We start from the raw sequence: 18,587 nt of genomic DNA, 5'->3' as shown, positions 1-18,587 counted from the left end.
AGCTGTCGCCACGGCAAACTACATCAGGAACAGGAGCCCATCAAGAAGTGTTAACGGAAATACCCCGTACGAAATCTTATTTGGATCAAAACCTGACATCTCGTACTTCAAAGTTTTTGGAAGTACAGCATATGTATGGAACAAGGATCCCACGAAGGGGAAGTTTGAACCCCGATCTATGGAATGTACATTTTTAGGATACTCGGAAACATCGAAAGCCTATATATTCTGGATTCCAGAGAAACGAAAAATAATCACAGCTCGCGATGTTAAATTTTTGGACGAGTTCGAAAAATTAAACAACCACGATGATTTTATTTCGGAAAACATCCAAAGAAAATTTCAAGGACAAAAACAGACAGAAAATTCAAAAGCGAGAGAAATCGAGATCGAATATCCTATCAATAACGTTGTTATCTAACAAGACGACATACTCTCCATTTCATCATCTGAGAATGAACTTGAGGAAATCGAAGAAGAAATTCCACCTGAAGGGGAAGAAATCGAAGAAGAAATTCTACCCGAAGGAGAAGTCCAACAACCTCAAGGTCAACAAAAACGAGGTCGTGGAAGACCGAGGATTCTTCGAACTGGAGAAAGAGGAAGACCGAGAAAAATATATCAACCACCTCGCGAAGAGGAATTCGCCGGATCAGCAGAAATTGATCTTAAAGAAGCAATTTCAGGAAACGATGCAGAAGAATGGCAACTTGCTATCGACGACGAATTTCGATCTTTAATTAACAACGACACTTGGGAGCTTGTTGATTATCCACAAGATAAAAATATCATCAACTGTCGAATAGTACTCAAGAACAAATTCGGACCGGACGGAAATTTGAAACGACGAAAATCACGGCTCGTTGCGAGAGGATTTTCACAGCAGCCTGGAATTGACTTTCACGAAACGTTCATTCCGGTAGCTCGTCTTAGTTCATTTAGGATATTAACAGCTTTTGCTATTGAAAACAATCTGATTATTTATCAATTAGACATCACCACCGCGTACTTGAACGGGATAATCGAGGAAGAGATTTTCATGAATTATAATTCGACAAAGAACTTCGCAAGTTGGGATTGAAACCTCTGAACGCAGATCCATGCGTTTACGTAGCAAAACGCGGTTCTAAAATTTTGATAGTAGGAACTTATGTGGATGATGTCATCTTGATGTCTAAAAATCGAAAATGGATTGACGAAATTACTCAACAACTTCAACTTGAATTCAAAGTCAGAAATCTCGGGGAAATTTAACAGTGTTTAGGAATTGAATTTACCAGAAACAAAGATGAGATTCGACTTTCTCAGACCCGGTACGCCGAAGACATTCTACGCCAATTCGGAATGGAAAATTGCAAGGCAGTCTCATCGCCACTCAACGCAGGCACAAAACTGGTGAAACCAGAATCCCGAGACGTAGAAGACGACAAACTGCCTTATCGTTAGTTAATCAGGTCGCTTATGTACCTCGCCGTTGGAACTCGGCCCGGTATTACGTTTGCGGTCAACTCTTTAAGCCAATATAATACATGTTATTCAAAAGAACATTGGATCGCCGCTAAAAGAATTTTGCGGTACATAAAGGGGACTTTAGAATACGGAATAGTCTTCAGAAAAACAGGGGCCGAACTGCAAGGATTTGTCGATGCCGAGTGGGGATCCTGTATTGACGATCGTCGCTCTTATACGGGCTACGTGTTTATGTTCGCTGGAGCTGCAATCAGTTGGGAGTCAAGGAAGCAACGCACGGTCGCTCTCTCTAGCATGCAAGCCGAGTATATGACGTTAACCGAGGGAGCAAAGGAAGCAATTCATTTAAGGAGATTCTTAAGAGAAATTGGAGTCAACATAAAAAATCCCACTCCAATTTGGAACGATAATCAAGGAGCCCAAAAACTCGCGCAGAATGCAGCATTCCATAACCGGACAAAGCACATCAGCATTCGTCATCATTTCGTACGCGAAGTCTTAAAGAAAGGAATAATTGAAATTGGATACATCCCGACTGGCGAGATGATGGCAGACATCCTAACCAAGGGACTTGGAGGTCCTAAACATCTCGAACATGTAAAACGAATGGGGTTAAGTGTTTTGTGAGTTTCGAATTATTGTTACACACGTTTGAGGGGAAGTGTGGAAACATTTCATGTTTGAATCACCCGCGTGTTCTCTTGATATCTAGTGGTGGGGACAATCTAAATCACGTGACTTATACCGACGTTACTATAGTCGAGTTCTACTCTATAGTCTTTGTAAACCATACGCGGCAGAAGCCTTATTAATATTGTCTCTTAATCATTCATTCAATTTATGCTAATATATCTATTTTCTTTAACCTAATAACCATTGTTTCTTTTATTGAGGTTCCATATCCTCTATAATAATATATAATCACTTGATATGTGCAAGTGGTACGTATCTGTAGGTTCCCTGTGGGCAAAAAACCATGTTCGTTCTAAAACGTTTTAAGAACGTTTTTAGAGCGTTTCATGTCCACCAAATAATGTTCTGGAACACTATTTGAAGATCCATGTTTTTAAAATGTTCCAGAACATTATATGGCGGACATGAAACGTTCTAAGAACGCCCTTAAAACGTTTTTAGAACGAACATGGTTTTTTGCCTACAGGGTTTTTACTCGTCAGTTTTCACCATATTTTCAAACGCTTCCTCATTTAAACTTAATATTCTTAACTTCATTTTAAGTTCGCCGATGAGATAGTCAGACTTATACATATCATTAAAATTGAGTTTGCAAATCAGATAAAGTGATATGAGTCTAAACACCCGCATTTAATTTTTCCACCAGATTTGTCTCCAAAACATCTAAATTTTGCGAAATTTCTGGTATTGAGGCAATTTCTTTTGTTTCCATTAAGCGACTTGATGAGGAATTTTCAACAAATAAATCTGCCTCTTGAACATGTGGAATACTTTTTTCGATTAAAATTAACATGTTTGATAAGCCTAAAAAAATAATTTCTCAGTATCATAAAATTAACAGAACACAAAATCAATATATTTTATAGTAAATGTCCCCTAATTAATACAAAAGTTGAAGAAATAAATTTTTAAACATTAAAATTAGAGATGAATTTAAAAAAATTATATTTGAATTTTCTAATAACATTTTGATTATTTGCCAATATAATTTGTTGATCGTAAATAGTAAAAATTTTGAAACCAGCTAAGTGAAATATTTTTGAACTTTATTATTTCAAATTTTTATTGTCAGAAATTATTTAAAAATTCTATAATTTTTTGTTATAATGTATTAATTTAAATGAATATCTTAAAATTAATCAATCTTTTTTTATACAAATTTCACAGCTTTCATGAACACTACAATTACTGTCTCAATTGAATTGTACATAGAATCCTGGAGAAAATAATATAAAATTTAGTTATGTCTTTATTATTAACATTATTTGTTTATTTATATATTTTCTATACAAGAAACCAAAGATAACAAAAAAATATATTTTTCCTAAATAAGATTTTATGAAATTTGTAGTTTTCATTTTACATAATCTTTGTTTATAAACCAAACCTACACAAATAAACTAAAGTTAGTTGTGTTTTTATTTGAAAAATGTATAAGTTAAATGTATTGCATTGAATTTTAAATACTTAAAAATAATAATAAATTGGATATTTATTCTTTTCTTCGTCCTCTCGTGTCTCTGTAAATCCGAGGGTTTTTTTAAAAAAACACCTATACTGTATCCCATATGTTGATTCGGCACCCAATCAGGATGGTCAATATCATGGAAAGCAGCAGGTTTACCTTAAAAAATTAATAATATTAATAATTAATGTTATTATTATTATTGTTACGTACTATGATAAAGATTAATGTTTAATTTTTCTGACATTTCTCGTCGTAACCCTCGTAACAATACAATTGTTTAAAACGAATGTATAATTACAATAACACTAATATGTTATAAGTTTAATATTCAATTAATAATTACCTGTAATGAAATGTTTTGAACAAATTCGTCCATTTTTTAAATCCATCTCGGATAAATCACATTTCAAAACACGTAACCACTTTTCTCGCCGGTCATGCATCATTTTGGTTAAATCATCTGATTTTAAATTCCTAGCCACTGGCAACCGGAAAAAAGACACGAGATTGTCTCTGTATCGACTTTTACAGTCAAACACCAAACAAGAAATCGTCATTTTAGTTTACTTTATTTAAAAATAATTACTTTTTTGTAAAAATGCCATCCCAGTAAAAAAAAAGAATTAGGAGTAAGCGAAAAGAATTGGTGGTAACTTAAGCTGAATGCGGTTTGGCGAAAAAACCGAATTGGAACGTTACGGTGAATTATTTTTTTCTTACCGTGAATTCTTTTCTCTTAAACATTTGAATTGACGTTTGTTTATTCGAGTTTGCATTATAAATGAATAAGAATAAATGTTTCGAAGTCTAAAAAAGCCGATTTGGAATAAGAAATATATAATTTTTTAAAAAGAAATAAAAGTGAAATGTGATAGATTTACCGACAATTTTACCATGTGAGTACTACTCATATGGTAAATTTATCATATGAACACTACTCACTTTATAAAATCGTCGGTGAATCTGTCACACTTCGCTTTCATTTATTTTTTTTTAATTATATATTTCTTATTCCAAATCGGCTTTTTTAGACTTCGAAGCGCATAATCTGGCGCGAAAATTCAAATTATATTTTACAACTTTTTGATAATTTTCCTAATTTCACTTGTAAATTTATTGGGAAAATAGTGTTTTACAATACTATGTATATGAATTTCATATATTATCATATAATAATTAAAAATACTATAATTATAAAATTAACATATCTTAAGAAAAATTTGAGAAACGTTTTAAACTTTTTCACTAATAATTACCAATCTATAAAAGTTCACTACCAAACACCACAATTCGACCAACAATTGATACCAACAAAATTTTTTAAAAATAATTATTGCCGAAAAAGGTGCACACAGATATATGGTACGACAATCAAATAATGTTAATTTAAAAAATTAAATATTATCTCAATTTTAAATTTTTTATACCACGAGCAGACATTTTTCTTTCTGTGAAGGGGAGGAGTTTAAATCTTAATTTTTAAGGAAAAAAACTACACTTTTTATTTAGAATATAGGACTAAATAGTGTCCAAATAAAAAATTTAATTTTTTCTCCATTTTTGATTGATCCTCTGTAGAGAGGAGGAGTTTAAATCTTAATTTTCATTGTCAAAAAATCTCAATTTTTTATTGAGGGGATGGAATTTAATATTGTAAAAACTAAAAAAATTAAATTTTTCTCCATTTTTAATTTTTGAAGCCACGAATAGAAATCATTTGTTCTATAGAAGGGGGGTGTGTTTAAATCTTAATTTTTATTGGCAAAACATCTCTATTTTTTATTAAGGGGTTGGGACTAAATATTGTTTAATTAAAAATTTTATTTTCTCTCCATTTTGAATTTTTGAATCCACGAGTAGAAATCTTTCTTTCTGCAGAGAGGAGAAGTTTAAATCATAATTTTTATTGGCAACAAATCTCCATTAAATTTTTTAAATTTTCAATAATGAGTTCCATCCTCTCAATCAAAAATGGAGATTTTATGCCAATAAAAATTAAGATATAAACTTCTCCTCTCTGCAGAAAGAAAGATTTCTACTCGTGGATTCAAAAATTCCAAATGGAGAGAAAAAAAAATTTATTAAACAATATTTAGTCTCATCCCATTAATAAAAAATGGAGAATTTTTTCAAACAAAAATTAAGATTTAAACTCCTTCTCCTACAGAGAGAGCGATTTCTATTCGTGGCTTCAGAAATTAAAAATTAAGAAAAGTTTAATTTTTTTAATAATGTCTCATGTTCAATTGTAATTAATTAAATTGTCGACATTTAGTCGACTGGCGCCGGGCAACCCTGATAATATTTTTCAAATTATCTTTGAACTTTGTTTATATTCTGTTAACTTGAACCCACACAGCTTTGAACCCAGCCGCGTGTGGTGAAGGAATATTAAATTTTTAATAATAGTAAAGTAAATTATTATTTTTTATTATTAAATTATTACTATTTTTTATTATTTTTTGCTGTGAAAATTCAAGTTTTATTTATGAGTGTGACAACGAACGAGTATGGGAACTTGGGATTAAAGGTCATGATTTTCATAAAAAATAAACACAGCACGATTCCAAAATAACAAAATTACTATATTCTAGAAATAAGATAAAGTTAACATAAAGAAAATGAGTTCGCACTAATTACACATCGCACCTTTATCGTTTATAATTTCGTTCCGATTAGTACCGTCGCTCAGCGTTCTCCGTCTTCATTCCGCATGCATTACTATAATCGTAATTCATCGGTTTATTTCGTACCTTTCCGAATTTCGCACACATTCCTTCATACTCACACACAAAATTACTTTTCAAATGATCGTTCGTTATCAAGTGAAATTTTCCGTCTTTTATTTTATATAGTATTTAGAAGCAAGGTAAAAGTCTCTAAATTCAAGTCGTCTTATTTTCGTGTTGTGTTATCTTGTTTATATACCAATGAGTATGACGAGTTACATTGTCCTTGTGTTTATAAACCCAGATCCATTATTAGGAATGTGTGTTTGACGGACAACGAGTTTTAAAATGTGACGATTTATTAAATGATAAAATAAATGACCAAAGAAAATTATTAACTTGAATCCGGTAAATTAAATATAAAGAGATTATTAATTTTTTAGAGTGTGAAATAAATCACGATCCAAAGGTCAAATTTTATCGTCGATTAGAATTTTATTTTGTATTTTTTAGTAATGAATATTTTGTTGTAAATTGCTTGTATGTTGCTACAGTGAACGACTTTATTTTTTATTACTTTGTAAAGTTCTCCCGTCGAAGAAAAAGGAATTTTGGTGAAAATGTTCGAGTGAACAAATATTAGTCACTTATTGTGCCCGCAGCCACGTGTTGAGACGTTATTCCTTCACTGTGTGTGTCGACTTTATATTGCGGGCACTATACCTATATCGGATGGTTGAAAAAGTTGAAGCCACCCGGTGTAAAGATAAATTCGTGAGTGTTTTGTCGAAGGTAGTGTCAGTGCTTAATATTTGAATTTTTCCGTGCAATTAAGATGTTGCTCTGATTGTACGGATAGATTATAAATTTAATTTGGTAAATTTTGTTGTTTGAGGGTTAAGATGTTGCTCTAGCCATCACACAGATAAAATAAAATATTTTATGGTTGTTTTTCGTTTTATTAAAATTTTGACACGTTTGAGAAATTTTAAGTAAAGCATATAATTGTCGGGTGGCTTGAATTAGTATTGCCTTCCGATTGTTGTAAAAATTATATGTTATTGCAAGTTTTGTTTTATTATTATTGTGTATTTATATTATTTATATTACGTATTAACATTGAATAATTATTTATATATGTGATTTGAAATTTTGAAAATTTATATTATTGTGTTTATTAAATTGCAAACTGTTGATTTTTTTTATTATTGAAAATTTTTAGGTATATTTTCGCTGAGTGATAATCTCGATGAGAAAGGGAAACTGATTAGTTTTCTTTTAATTTTGTCGACATAATAGAAATTTTTTTTCCCCTGGTGGGGACTCCCATCATAATTGACACTATAAAAATTTTTTTTTTTGTTTTGACTTAAATACTTTGAAAATTTTTTTTCTGACTATAATTATTGACAGAACGATTGGGAGTTTTAACCGAATTTTAAGTGTATTTCTTTCTTCTAAAAGAAAAGAAAAGTAATTGAAATTATTTAAATAAAAATAAAAAAAAACTGTAATTATTTAAGTAAATAAAAAAAAAATTTTTTTTGAAAGAGTCGACAAAATAAAACTGGGTTTCTTGTCGGGTGAACAACCTACAGAATTTTCGGGTCAGTTAAGGGAGGTTTTCTTTGCTTTCTTTAACTTTCTTTATTTTTGAAAGCTTTCCTAAATAACCGATTAAATAATCAACTGACCTTCAATTATTTTTTAATGCTGAATTTTGGATTGGCTGGATGCCTGCTGTAATAAAATTTAAAAAAATAGAATTTTTATAAAGTTTTTTTTTGAGATTCGTCAATGTTTCATACGCCACCTAGGGACTCGGCCTCCGGTTGCCTTCCACAGGATGGGGCAAATAATAGTGACCTTTTAGAATTTCATGGTTTTTCAAATAATCGAGATGACCAAACTTTTGCATTAAATAATCATCCACCGGGAGTTGAAAGATTATCCTTGGAAAGTTCGACATCAGGGCTCGGAAGAGGAAGGGGACGTGGTAGAAGGTCCTTTACCCCTGAACTTCGCCCCGGGATTGATAATGATCTCTCTTTAGAAGTGGGAAATTTAAATAATAAAGTTGGAGAGTTAACCACCCAAATGAACTGTGTTCTTGAGCAATTGCATATTTTATGTAATAAAATCGGTCCGAAAGGGGAGAGATACACCCCTCGCCCCAGATGGTTGCCGCAAATAATGAGCAAGTTTCTCAAAATCCATCGGGAACAGTTGCATCAGTTAATAACGAGCAGCTCGATCCTGATTTTTTAGATCGAGACATTTTAACGAACGGGCGTCAATCCAATTTGAATCGCGAGATTTTAGACGATTCTCATGTGTTTCGTGATCGTGATGACGGATCAGTACCGAATCCACTAGCGCTGTCGGTGATCAGGAAACGAGACGAGTTCATTTCGGAAATCAAGTGATTTCTGACCAATCGTCGACTACTGATACCCCGAGATATATTCATATTGTTGTCGGTAAACCCTTGACAGATGGTCGGATCATCGACGAGGATGTTTATTTAACCGAAACTGAATATAGAGATATGACTACAGGTTCTCGCGCATTTAATACGAATAGAAGCGGTAATAATCAACAATATAATCGAACTTCCGGTTTAGACTTTAGCGAAACGTCGAGTCCACGAGTGGGTTCGTTGTTTTCAGGTCGGAATGACGAATCAAGCGAAGATGAAATGACCAATGGTGTCGATAATAGTCGTAATAAGAGAAGTAGCCGAACGAATAACGGAATAGATAACAATGGGGGCGATCCAATAAGAATTGAAAAAATTGTCGATTCATGGAAAATCTTTTTTCCTAAAACGGAAAAAGACCCCGATCAATTTTTATTAGTTCTTAAAGATCACCTCAATTATAATTATAATAAAGACTGTCCTGACCTAACGGGAAACGAATAGTGCCCTCACTAGTTATTCCTCAAGCTATTTAAGAAACGGGCACGATTGAGGAAAAATTGCTTTCCGAGAATAAGTGTCTTGAACAGTCAGACAATAACGCGAGCGTAAAAGATTTCGAGAGGTCTGAAAATCCTGAAAGGGTAAATCAGAATCCTCTTTTTCTCGAATTGTTGGATAATATAGATTCCGATTGCGAATTTGAAGATAGGGACGAAGAAGTCGAAAATATAATCTTGCAAAATGCCGAAAGTAGCCTTCAAAATGAAGTTTCGATTTTGACTTTGAGTGAGAATAACGGCGATGTCACTTGTGATCAGAAAATTAGTCACAAAGTTTCGTATAAATCGTGGAGACCAACTCTTTTACCATCTCACCTTTATTGTCGACTTTCCCAGCGAAGAATTTATGGTTCTGGTGATCCACTGACAGAACCTAAAACAACGGTTAGAATTCCGATGGAAATTATAATTTTTGGCGAAAAAATTCGGGAAATTATCGACAGCGGTAGCGAAAGATCGTTTTTAAGCAATTCTGCTTATCAGAGAGTTAAACATTTTCAAGTCGACGATTTAAAGAACGATTCTTCTTCGAACAAGGGTGTACGATTAGGCGATAAATCGGTTGTAAAATTCGAGTTAGAGTCGACGGGTTTAACAGACCTAGTAGAACATGTTATTGAATTGGACGATGAGACACCTCATCGGCAAAAACCTTATCGACGGAGCGAAATAGTACGTAAGTTTCTCGAAGAGAAAGTAGATCGGTTATTGAAAATGCGTTATATAAGACGAAGTAATAGCGATTGGGCGTTTTCCCCTGTGGTTGCCCCAAAGGCTAATGGAGGCTTGAGATTTTGTGTAAATTATCAACCACTTAACAAAAAAAACGAAAAAACCAGCCTATCCCTTACATAATATGCGATCTATTCTGTCTCAATTACAGTGCGCAAAATTTATTTCGACTCTCGATTTTAGCGAAGCCTTTCATCAAATTCCGATGGAAGAGAATAGCTGTAAGTTGACAGCTTTTGCAGTCGAGGGGAAGGGATTATTCGAGTATGTGAGAATGCCTTATGGTCTGACGGGAGCCCCTGCGACGTTTCAACGTTTAATGGATACATTGAAGCGTCGCATGCAAGAATTAATTCTTTAAAGAGGTTTACCAGGAGGTTGGATAGACCAGATTTTCACGTATCTCGATGACTGGATTATTATAAGTCAAACTTTTGACGAACACTTTGGCTTTCGAGGTTTTCCGTTAAGCGAAGTTATTAATAACTCGCGCGAAAAGTAACTTTGCTTGTAAGGAAGTAAAGTTTCTAGGATATATAGTCGATGAATTGGGAATGAGGCCAAATCCGGAAAAGATTCAGCCAATTGTCGACTTTCCCTTTCCGAAAGACCGAACACAATTGCGTCAGTTTAATAGCCTAGTGAACTGGTATCATAGACACTTAAAAAATATAGCAAGAATTCAAGGGACCTTGAATAAGCTTACGAGCGTTAAGGTTCCTTGGAAATGGACTGAAGTCGAGCAAAAGTCTTTCGAGAGTGTAAAGAAAGCTCTGGTCGAAGCTCCTCGCTTGCATGTGCCGATACCAGGTCAGCCTTTTGTTTTGTACACTGATGCAAGTGATTTTGGCTTAGGCGCCATTTTGGTACAAATCGATCCTAAAACTGGTAATGAAATTCTTATCGAAGTTTTAAGTCGAGCACTGAGGGGTGCAAAATCTTGCTAGATGGGCAATTTAGTTGTATCAACACAATATGACAGTAGAGCATCGTCGAGGTACCTTGAGTGAGACATACGATACACTTTCTCGAATGTTCAATGTCGATGTCGATCCCCTCGGGTGGGAGAAGGTAATCGAAGAAGCGGTTTAAGGTCGAATTCGATTGAACACGATTTGCGATCGGGATTGGTACGTAACAAAATTTGATTTAGTTAAAAAACATCCCGAAAGGTTCGTTAATTGGAAAATAGAAAACGCGCTCATTGACGATGAGAATCCGTAGAAAAGGGTAGTTAGACCGGACGACGTTGCTGGAGTTTTGCGTGATAATCACGATTTACCGCAAGCCGGACATCTCGGAAGAGATAAAACGCTTGATAGGATTCGACAGAATTTTTATTGGCCAGGTATGACTTTGGACGTCAGAAATTATGTCGACGAATGCGAAGTGTGCGTTAAGGTCAAATATAATCAAAATCCGGTAGAAGGAAAATTAATGACGCGAACGCTGCATTCACCTTGGTCCCAGCTGTCTGTCAGGTGTGTGAACTTGCGACCGCCACATTGAAATTTAAAAATTTTTTTTTATAGCATTCAATTGTCCACAAAAAGTCCACCTTTGTCCAACAAAAGATTTTAATTGTCCACCTTTTGTTTAAATAAAAAATGGAAAAAATAATTTTTTCAAGTCGAAAGTTTAAAAATTAGTAATTAACATTGACTAGAGCACTCATCGGTTATTTAGCGTTAATAGACGTTTGTCCAACAGGAAATTTCTTTTCTAAATAAATATAAAAAAAAAAAAAAGTTTATTTTGGGTAAAAATACTGAAATATGGCGAAATACCAATTTTACCGTTTCCACTACATTTATTGTTTGTCCACGGTAAGCTCAAATAGACAATCAAAGTTATGCCCTAATTATCAATTCATTCATTCCTTTAGACTGCAGAGATGAATGAAACTTAAATTTGATAGTATTTCACTTGTAACAAGTTTCCTAAAAATTCAAAGGTTGGACAATTAAATCCACTAGTTGGACAATTAAATTCACTAGTTGGACAATTAAAAATATACACTAAATCATTAATTTAATTATTCCTTTGCATTGCAGAGATAAAGGAAAATTAAATTTGATAGTATTTCACTTATAAAGCGTTTCCTAAAAATTCAAAGGTTGGACAATTAAATCCACTAGTTGGACAATTAAATCTACTAATTGGACAATTAAAAATATGCACTAAATCATTAATTTAATTATTCCTTTGCATTGCAGAGATAAAGGAAAATTAAATTAGATAGTATTTCACGTATAAAGCGTTTCCTAAAAATTCAAAGGTTGGACAATTAATTCCACTAGTTGTACAATGCAATCTACTAGTTGGACAATTAAAATTATGCACTAAATCATCTATTCATTTATTCCTTTAGCCTGCAGATATGAATAAAACTTAAATTTGATAGTATTTTACTTATAAAGCGTTTCCTAAAAAATCAAAGGTTGGACAATTAAATCCACTAGTTGGACAATTAAATCTACTAATTGGACAATTAAAAATATACACTAAATCATTTATTTAATTATTCCTTTGCATTGCAGAGATAAAGGAAAACTAGTATATTTAATTGTCCAACCCTAGAATTTAAAGAAATCGCGTTTCCAGTGAAAAACTATCACTTTTAACTTTTCTTCTTCTGTACGGTCAAAAAATATGGATTCATTAATGAATTTGGTATCAATTTCAATTGTCCAACTAGTACTAAGAATTGTCCAACTAGTATATTTAATTGTCCAACCCTAGAATTTAAAGAAATCGCGTTTCAAGTGGAAAACTATCAATTTCAATTTTTTTACGGTCTAAAGGAATGAATGAATTAATGTTTTGGGCCATAACTTTGATTGTCTATTTGAGCTTACCGTGGACAAACAATAAATGTAGTGGAAACGGTAAAATTGGTATTTCGCCATATTTCAGTATTTTTACCCAAAATAAACTTTTTTTTTTTTTTTTTATATTTATTTAGAAAAGAAATTTCCTGTTGGACAAACGTCTATTAACGCTAAATAACCGATGAGTGCTCTAGTCAATGTTAATTACTAATTTTTAAACTTTCGACTTGAAAAAATTATTTTTTCCATTTTTTATTTAAACAAAAGGTGGACAATTAAAATCTTTTGTTGGACAAAGGTGGACTTTTCGTGGACAATTGAATGCTATAAAAAAATTTTTAAAATTTCAAAGTGTCGGTCGCAAGTTCACACACCTCTGTCTGTCGACACGGTTCTTACTCAAACGCGAACGAAGAAGGGAAATACATGTGTCCTAGTAGTGTTGGATTTATATACAAAATGTTTAGAGTTATTTCCAATACGGGCAAAAAAGGGTAAGGCAATTGTAAAGATTCTTGATGCGTTATTTGATCGATGGGGAACTCCGAAAATGGTACTTACAGATAACAGTAAGGAGATCGTCAACGGGGAAGTAGCATCATACCTGATAGCAAGGGGAGTCAAACAAATAACAACGCCGATAAAACACCCCCAAGCTAATCCGGTCGAACGGTTTAATCGGACTGTTAAACCAATGATCGCCGCGTTCCTTAAGCATGATCATAAAGAGTGGGATGAGAATATAACGAAACTACAATTGGCCTATAATACTGTGCCACATTCGGGAACTAGAGTTTCTCCCTTTTTCTTAAATCATGGGCGGGAAGCTATTGTCAAGAGGGAATTAGATGATTCCGAGATTGATTTGAGTGAGTCGCTGAGTGACTCTGTTTCATTTTGGGTAGGTCGTATGAAAACAATTGACGAATTTCGACATAAAATTGAAAGTCGACTGAAAAAATATTCTGATGGGCGTCTTGCCACTGCAAATGCAGGTAGGTCGACTTCAGTCGAAGTTAAAGAAGGAATGTGACGCTCCACGAGAGAAGGGACCTATCTCCGAAATAATATTAGGCTTAGTTTTCATGTACGGTGCACGGAAATCTGAGCCTAATGTTATTTCGGGGATAGGTCCCTTCTCTCGTGGAGCGTCACGAATGGAGGTTTACTACCCGAATAAGAGGCTACGTAATAAAGCCGAGAATTACTCAGCGAAATTAGCCTATAAATATTTGGGACCGGTTAAAATCAGTAGAATTCTTGGTTCGTCGACGGTGGAATTGAAAAATGGTTCTGGAAAAATCATAGGAAAATATTGTATTTCCGATTGAAAGATACCCCGGAGAAGTTGTCGAAATTTGAATCTTTTTTCAGATTGAACTGTCGACATCATGAGTAGCAAGCAGAGTTCGTCCAACAGCCTACCAGCGGCCGATAGGGAAGCTGCTGGACTCCAGATGGAGAAATTAAGAATTGCTTAAGAGCGAATTACTAATATGATGGCGGCTCTTCAATCGCAATTCGGCGATGGCATTGACAACGATGAAACAACGTCGACGAGTGCTGTGGAGGTTCCTGAGTCCTCTACTAATGTCCCCGATGATCCGGATGCTGTGGCTTTGGAGTCGACTGAAAAGATAGGTGAACCATTTTTTGTCATATTGAACAATCTGCGGCGGCTGCAGATAGTCAAAATAACCGATCAGTGTCGACAATAACCTCCGTTAAAACAGAGTCGACAATTGCCAACGCGCAATCGAGGCTTTGTTGGCCTCAATATCGACCGATTCCATCGAGGAGGTGATAAGGAAGCGACCAGAACTCTTTGACGGACAGGATTTGAAAATCATCGTTCCGACGTAGTTCAAAAATTCTTCGGAATAATAATGTGGACGTTTTCCTAATCCAAAGATTTTTTTTTATATAATTTTGATATTTCATTACTTTATATTCTTTTGATTATTTTTTATAAGATTTGAAAAATTGTAATCTGAGACGACAATACGATGAAAAATCTGTATATGTTAAATGAAAAGTCGAATAAATGGAATTTGAGATTAAATTTTACAGCACATTTAGTGTCCATGAGGGATGTATCACAGGTGATCTACCTTGGATGTTATTTTATGTTTTGTTTATATATCGATTTTTTCAGAGGTTCTAGTGTATTTTAAAATTTAAAGTTCTTTTACAGATAAAATTTTCCTCATATATCGACACGTCTGAAAGGGGATAGTGTAACAGGCAGTATTTTCGCGTCTCCTTATTCGTAAAAATTTAACAAGTGTTGATAAACTTTATTGTTATTTTATAAATATTTTATTGAACCTCTAATTGATTATCGATGTATGATCCTGGCGTTGTCATGGTAACGACGCATGCGAGACCGGCGTCAAAGCAACAAGTCGCATCATGATCACTTTTGGATCGAACGCCGATACGTATACACGTTTTTCATTTTTCTAAACTTATTTTGTCGACTATTCTGTGAGAATATTATAGTGTGTGAGTCACGTAGAAATTGCCCAATTCGGGTGTTTGAAGAGTGCATCTCTCCAAAATGTAAGTAGATTTCTTGTGAAAATATATATCTTTCAGTCGACACTCTTGGTATTAAATTTTGGGTTCACACATTTTACCCCCCCTTTTTGTTCTTTTGTTTTATAATTAAATGTCTCATGTTCAATTGTAATTAATTAAATTGTCGACATTTAGTCGACTGGCGCCGGCAACCCTGATAATATTTTTGAAATTATCTTTGAACTTTGTTTAAATTCTGTTAACTTGAACCCACACAGCTTTGAACCCAGCCACGTGTGGTGAAGGAATATTAAATTTTTAATAATAGTAAAGTAAGTTATTCCTGTTTCAAGGCATACGTTGGTGATTTCTACACGGGGACCACCTTTTTTAAAAAAATCTTAAAAAAACGTGCATTTACACGAGTTTCCCCTTTTAATTATCGTAGTGTTCTATCTACGATAATTTCATCCCTTTGTTATAAAGTTGCCTTATGATAGTTTTTCCCTTTTTTTAATTATCGCAATGTTCGATTAACGATAATTTAAATACCCCTTTTATTTTATACTGTGTCACTTATTTTTTTTCATAATTTTATTGTGGTTTTTATAATAATTATGTGTGAAAACTGTAATTTGTGCTGACCACGTGTAAATTGATTTTGACCATTTAACCTGGCAAATTATTTATCAAAGAGCGCGATTTCTTTTCTTTATTTTATTGTAAATTTTTTTTGGTGTTGCGTTAATTTCAGTATAGAATACACTTAAAATAGCTTTTCGGATTAGCTCACAATCGTTAAATGTCGGGATATTAGAAAATTTTATGTAATTCTTGTGATATATTTTTTTTTAATGATCTCTTTTTAATAAATTGACAATTATTTTATCCTATATGAGAATTGTGATTTTCTCTAACTCATCCTTCTCAGTTTAAGCAAGCGGCATATTTCCCCAAATTTCTATCTAATAATTGGATTTTCGTGTATTTTTGCTATTTTGTTTATTTTGTCTGTATTCCATATTAGAATCTAGTTCTATTTATTTTATAAAATATTATTTTGTTTTATTTTTGAGAATTGTCCCAAGAAATGAGTGGCACCCAAAATATTGTTCATTTAAGTGATTTTCTTTATTTTTATAAGATTAGAAAACCATATTAATTTTTGGATATGTAATTGTAAAAACTAAAATCTGTGAATTTTATATAGTTTATTATTGTTTTTATTTAGGCTTCTATTTGTTTATTGTCATCCTGGTCTTTAACAATTTTTCTTTGTTATTATTTATTAACTTATTTTATTAAAATTTTTTATTTATAAATTCAAGTTTTGTTTTTGCTATTTAATTATATATTTTGTTTAATTAAAAAGTCTCTTACAAAGTATACCTTGTATACTAAAGTTATCTACTTGGTTCAATAAACTTTTGGTATAACAAAATTAAATCGGGATAATATCAAAGAAATTTTAACATTTTTAAGAGTTTTTTATTAAAATATTGAAAAATGGATTGAAAATGATAAATAATTATTATATCACAACCAAATAAGATAAGAATAAAAATATAAATAAATGAAATACTCCATGCTTTGATTCAAATCGTAAAAAAGCTATTTTTTAATCATTCGAGACCATACGATTATGTTAATGTATGATTGCGTTTTATAACTACAAAATAAATATTAACTATAAGATAAATTTTAAACATAAGTATAAAATCAAAATCTCTCTTTATCCTAAATTTAGTTATTAGCCCTTGGAAACTAAAACCCTGCATAAAATTTTCTGATTATAAGTATAGAAAGATTATAAGTCTAAAAAGATTTTATTTTTTTAAATCATTTAATTTAAACATTGGGGAGATTTTTATGCAGAGTTTTATTAGGCCACTGGTTAAATTAATATATATTACACATGGATACATTTATGCACCATACATTTTTCCTATGGAAAACAAGCGGACCATAACATTTTGTAACTTATTTTTGTAAAATTTAAAAATACATTTTAAAGAGAAAATAAAAATGTATTTGCGTAGAATTTTTTTTATAATTTTTGAAAGAAAATTAATACTTATGCTATATTAATAATTATGTTGGAAATCTTCTACAAGTATTATTTTTTTGCGAATTTATAATAATTTAAAGTAGTAAATATTGAGATACTTAATTATTACATATTATAGTCGAGTTAGTTTTATAAACAATAGTCGAAGATAACAGTGTTAATGTTATGAATAACTGTTGTAATTTAAAAAAATCTTTACACTAATTGTAATTGTTTACAACATACTAATAATATCTTCTGTTTTAATCATACTTAAAAAAAGTAACCTTATTAGTTTATAAAAGAAGTTAATATAATTAAACATTTTATATATATATATAAAACAAAAAAGAACAAACTAAAACGAATTCTTCGTATCCGATTGCACACATAAGGTCTATTAAAGTTTTTAAAACTTGTATTAAAGTAGTATGGAAGTTTAATTTTTATCCTAATCTTAAATCACATTTAAAAAGAGATTTTGTGCAATCAGAATTTTTTCTTTGAAGAAGAAAGCGATCGTAACTCTTTGATACAGTCAGTCTCTTGTTAGCGTGAGTGTAGAACCTTTTTTATTCTTATTCAGAATCTGACTCCTGTAGAACAAATTAAATTGTGGTTTATTAATTAATAATACGCACTTAGAGCATTTGCAAAATTCAAATTCAAACTAATTGTAATGAAAAAAAATTTCAATTCAAATACTGCAATAGAATAAATTCTCCGCATTCGCAAAAATGTACTTTTGGAAAAAGTAACTAGGATAAATGTTGAGGAACGCCACAAAAATTTTTGCAGTTCTAATGTGGGGAATATTCACATGTCCCTAAATATTTTTTTAGAATTTGCAAATAAATAAAAAAAAATTTTTTTCAATTTTTTATATATCACTTACCATATATTGACCTTGAACGTATCGGCCAGAATTTCTAGCAGTCCTTCTCAGCTCTCTAGGTTCTGATTGATCCACACTTTTTCGCCTATAGAAAAAATAATTCAATGAAAACAAATACCTACATTCTTAAAGTACAATAAAAAATAGTAGTTGAATAACAAATTTTTATTATTTTAAAATTATAAAAAAATGAACGATATATTCATCTATATATATTAAACTGAAATTTTAATTCATCTTAAATTGTTGCGCATAGTAATTTATTAAAAATTTTTTTTAA

At 32.2% G+C, this 18,587-nt stretch overlaps 1 protein-coding gene across 4 annotated transcripts in view; it reads right to left on the bottom strand.

Annotated features, from left to right (window-relative positions):
- Positions 1 to 16,864: 16,864 nt before the first annotated feature.
- Positions 16,865 to 18,587, bottom strand: part of LOC127288270 (cohesin subunit SA-1) — a 68,821-nt gene continuing 67,098 nt past the window's right edge. For all 4 annotated transcript variants that reach the window (XM_051315627.1, XM_051315624.1, XM_051315625.1 and 1 more), the window contains exons 19-20: positions 18,308 to 18,392; positions 16,865 to 18,008 (exon numbers count right to left, since the gene is read on the bottom strand). In XM_051315627.1, coding sequence (XP_051171584.1) covers positions 17,991 to 18,008; positions 18,308 to 18,392 — 103 coding nt within the window. In that variant the 3' untranslated portion in view covers positions 16,865 to 17,990. The remainder of the gene's footprint in view (positions 18,009 to 18,307; positions 18,393 to 18,587) is intronic.

The sequence above is a fragment of the Leptopilina boulardi genome, unplaced genomic scaffold (assembly GCF_019393585.1).
Source record: "Leptopilina boulardi isolate dan_hultmark-lab unplaced genomic scaffold, ZJU_Lbou_2.1 LbouV2_382, whole genome shotgun sequence".
Taxonomy (NCBI): domain Eukaryota; kingdom Metazoa; phylum Arthropoda; class Insecta; order Hymenoptera; family Figitidae; genus Leptopilina; species Leptopilina boulardi.
Note: the sequence above shows the minus strand (reverse complement) of the source record. Positions and strands in the feature narration are given on the sequence as shown.